Source organism: Triplophysa dalaica, chromosome 8 (assembly GCF_015846415.1).
Source record: "Triplophysa dalaica isolate WHDGS20190420 chromosome 8, ASM1584641v1, whole genome shotgun sequence".
NCBI lineage: Eukaryota > Metazoa > Chordata > Actinopteri > Cypriniformes > Nemacheilidae > Triplophysa > Triplophysa dalaica.
This window is the reverse complement of record NC_079549.1, coordinates 17,542,327-17,546,272: the sequence shown is the minus strand read 5'-3', so window position 1 is coordinate 17,546,272 and position 3,946 is coordinate 17,542,327. Positions and strand designations below refer to the sequence as shown.

The 3,946-nt window shown below is 34.0% G+C and overlaps 1 protein-coding gene across 2 annotated transcripts; it reads left to right on the top strand.

Moving 5' to 3' along the window:
- Nucleotides 1-3,729, top strand: crlf2 (cytokine receptor like factor 2). Of its 2 annotated transcripts, XM_056755342.1 has the most exons (7): nucleotides 30-132; nucleotides 353-553; nucleotides 709-863; nucleotides 1,010-1,166; nucleotides 2,150-2,276; nucleotides 2,648-2,726; nucleotides 2,854-3,729. In XM_056755342.1, exons 2-7 carry the CDS (start codon nucleotides 514-516, stop codon nucleotides 3,070-3,072), a joined length of 777 nt encoding a protein of 258 aa, XP_056611320.1. In that variant the 5' UTR covers nucleotides 30-132; nucleotides 353-513; the 3' UTR covers nucleotides 3,073-3,729. The 2 variants fall into 2 exon arrangements, with proteins under 2 accessions (XP_056611319.1, XP_056611320.1); XM_056755341.1 differs by lacking the exon at nucleotides 353-553 and having other exon boundaries at nucleotides 1-132.
- Nucleotides 3,730-3,946: the final 217 nt, after the last annotated feature.

Sequence of the window (3,946 nt, the reverse complement as noted above, 5' to 3'; positions counted from 1 at the left end):
CTTCGATCCACTGAAGAATGAAAGCTCATCATTGCTGAGTGAATGAGAGAGGAGCAATGAACTGGCACCTTTGTCTTCAGTTTATCCTTCCCCTGCTTTTTGTCCCTGAGCTCAGGGCCGAGGATGATAATGGTGAGTGAGCATATTTCATTTTTGATTTTGTTTTTATGCCTAGAATATGTTAAACACATTTTTTTTAAATCACAAGGACATGCAATTGTGTGAAACTGAATTTATTTTTCTCATGATTTATTTAAACCTTATTTGTTGTATTTGTTTTTGGATAAAATGATCTATCTATCCACCCTTACATCCATCCATCCATCCATCCATCGATTCATCCATACTGTAGATTGATAAACAGAGGGAAAGAAAGTGCCATTTTTTTTGACCAAGGTATATAGGTCACATGTTTAGGAACAGGTAGGAGCAGAGCAGATGACACATTGCCAGTACTCTGTTATACTCAGATAAACATCTGAGAGCAAATTATCGTTCCTTGCGTCAGAGTACATGAGCTGTATGGGAAGCCACATCAAAAAGCCCAAACAAGGTGAGATGTATGTTCACATGAGCTGGTACATCCTGTGCCTTCTATGGAAGATTCAAAATACACTCAAAACATGAAACCCCATGATTGCGCAGTAACATTATTCAATCAATGCTGTACAGTCTTACTCATGAGTTCTCCATGCTTTAAATACACAGACCCGTATAAATTTTCCCTTGAAGAGATTGATATGAAGATTAACGGCACCTCAAATGGAATTACAGTTACATGGAAGACACCAGTCACAAAGCAGGAATCCCGATGTTATACGAGTGAATTACAATACAAAAACCAGTGTGTCAAAACCTGGATGGTAGGTCATCATTGAACACCTGGAGATACTTATTGTACACAAATGGGAGCAAGCAACAGAAGCCGCTAATCTAAAGTAATACATTTTGCAGTTTTGGTAAAGATTAGTCTTCAAAGCCTTCTTTGTGTTTGCTTATTTTTTCGCAGTCAGAATTTATCGAGAACAAGGAGCTGACTGATGTGAATTTGACTACTCTCTCTTTGAAGCACAATTATGATTTTAGAATTAGAATGAAGTTGGGCTGTTTTTTTAATGGGAACTGGAGCAACTGGACAGCAGTGCAGAGCTGGGGAAATAATACAGGCAAGGTCACTTTATCTGTGGAAGTGCAAATTTTTCTGATGTATGTCATTTTAACCAATTTTGTGTAATTTTTACACATTATGTAATTTTGTGTTGATTGTATGGTACCGTTAATAAATAAGATGGACACAAATACACAAAGTTAAAGGGATACTACACCCAAAAATGAAAATTATGCAAAGTTGTTCTTAGCCTGTATAAATGTCTTTGTTCTTTTGAACACAAAGAAAAATATTTGGAAAAATGTTAGCAACTTACGTTTCTGCGACATCACTGACTACCATATTAGAACAAATTAAAATGGTAGTCAAAGGTGCTCCAGAACTGTTTGCTTTCCATAATTCTTCAAAATGTCTAATTTTGTGTTCAACAGAACAAAAAAATGATACAAGGATTTTCTTACCATGGTAGTTATTGATGTCCCAGACATTTCAGTTACTAACATAAAGTATTTCCAATATCTTTCTTAGTGTTCATCAAATCGAAGAAATGTATAAACGTGTGTAACAACTTGAGGTTGAGTAAACGATGACAGAATTTTCAATTTTGGGTGAAGCATCCCTTTAAAAGTAACATAAAAGAGAAAAAAATTACCACCACTGTTTAAAAACAATTTACTTTACAGATTAATTTTCAGTCTAAATGGAAATCAAATAACATTTCCCATGAAACCATGCTCAAACTTATCCCTGATATAAGCTTACCATTGCATATGTTAGTCTTGGGTTTATAGTTGCCTAATAAATATCTTTGTTTAAATTTAACCCCACAAAATGTTACAAATTGCAGGTTTGAGTAAATTATCATTTGTTTACATTAAATAATTTTATTCGATTCATAAATATAAACAGAGATTTGGAAACTAACCACTTACAGATTCCTACAAATTAGTAGTGAATATTAATTCGTTATTTCTTACTATCCACAGTTCCAACTTTTCATGCTCTTTCCACAGTCAACGAAAAAGTTTTGTTTGTTTGCAGGTGTCTGTAAGTTTGAATCGTCTTCCAATCATCTTTGGAACTTCCAACTTCCAAACTGGATTTACGTTTTAATAACTGTGCTGCCAATGACCGCCTTTCTTCTTATTTGCCTTTTGATGCAAGAGGGGTGAGTTTAACCGAAACATGCTACAAACAACACAGCATTCTGGAATACTTGATTTGTATTGGTCAATGGTGGCTTTGAGAGGTCAGATAATTTATTTTGATGTCAATTAAATATACAGTCCGCTGGTCAATACCACAGAAATAAAATTTATAGTTTTGTTAAAAATGATGATTACATTTTTTTTTAAACGTCCTTATCATGGTTTTACCATGGGTAAGAATGTTTCAACCACTCTACCTGGCATTATGCGTAAGACCCTTTTTTCATGAAGATAAAAAAACATTATTAATTACATAATGTTCTCCAAACAGACCAAACAATTATTTATCCTCAAACCTTGAAAAGGCTGACGACATTCTTTTGTCCTAAAGCATTAGAAAACGGATCCTTCCTGTGGTACCAGATCCCAAACATTTCAAAAGTAAATTCATGGACATTGACCAGTCTCAAGTAAGACAGATGTTGTCCATAACATCATAAAACCATCTAACAGAATACACTGAAAAATAAAAACATTAATAATAATATTAAGATATAATCAAACGTTGAATTAATTTTCTGTCGTAATATTTTTAAGTGGTGGGGCAACCTCGGACAGCACAATGAGGAGTGCACAACAACTGAAATTGAGATTGTCAACAAAAGTGAAGATAATGAGGATGACCAAACTGTAGTAATAGAGTCAATGAATGCCACTCTTGAACGTGACAACATGTACTGTATTTACTCATCTGAAACACCTGATGAGATCACACAACAGTACTCTCAGAGGGCATGTGGGTATGTTGTTCTCTGAAAAGTATTTCTAAGTAACTGAAATCATACCTCAACTATGTGGCCACATGTTTAAGCCAAGCTGATGTTGAATACATCCTCTGAAAAAAAATTATATTTGATATGTGATTTGTGTATGTATTTGAATGTATGATTTACTTTGAATTTATTTGCTAAATCTAAAACCTCTTTGAAATAATGCCAATGGAGTCCACATCTTGTGCAGGATATTTGAGTAAAACTGAAAATGATATAATCATATTTTATGTCATTGCACCCATGTGTAGGTGTTTTCTATATGAGCCACAAAGTTTTAATGTCAAAGCTTTTTGAATGCAACAAATGTTATCAATGCGTGGTTGTGTTTGATTCATTAAAATAATTTATATAGTACAATAGGTCAAGAAAAAAACTTGTACTATCAATTTGATGAGTTAACATTGAGTTTTTATTGGTATTTTACTGCAACATCAAGGGTTGATCTTTTGGAACATTACAGGTATTGTTAAATTTCCATCCGGAAAAATAATTTCTTTATTTGCATCTACAGTATAGAAACCTAGCTGGAGACTTTAGACAAAACATGGCTCATAGATTCAATGTGGTTTGGTGTCTTTAATCAAAATTGCGTTTGTCATTGACAATGATGTGAAAACATAAAAAAAAAAAACTCTGACTGCATTTGCACAATGTGTGTGTAGTACAATAACTCAACAATGGAGGGCACTCTGACTATCCTAAAGTGTTAAAAAGAGCTGAAAAATATCAATGCCAGCAGGGACCACACTCTTCACAGCATCACAGGCTTCTCTTAAGGGAGGATGTACGTTAATTTGAAGACTGATTTAAAAGATTAATGTGAAACTGCATAATGGATGTGAAGTTTCAGTGTGACT

What these genes read in the sequence shown, in the direction of transcription:
- crlf2 (XM_056755341.1), top strand. Translation starts at nt 57, where the DNA reads ATGAACTGGCACCTTTGTCTTCAGTTTATCCTTCCCCTGCTTTTTGTC. An exon ending in AGTGTGTCAAAACCTGGATG is followed by an intron (nt 864 to 1,009) that starts GTAGGTCATCAT and finishes ATTTTTTCGCAG; the next exon opens with TCAGAATTTATCGAGAACAA. An exon ending in GAGCTGGGGAAATAATACAG is followed by an intron (nt 1,167 to 2,149) that starts GCAAGGTCACTT and finishes GTTTGTTTGCAG; the next exon opens with GTGTCTGTAAGTTTGAATCG.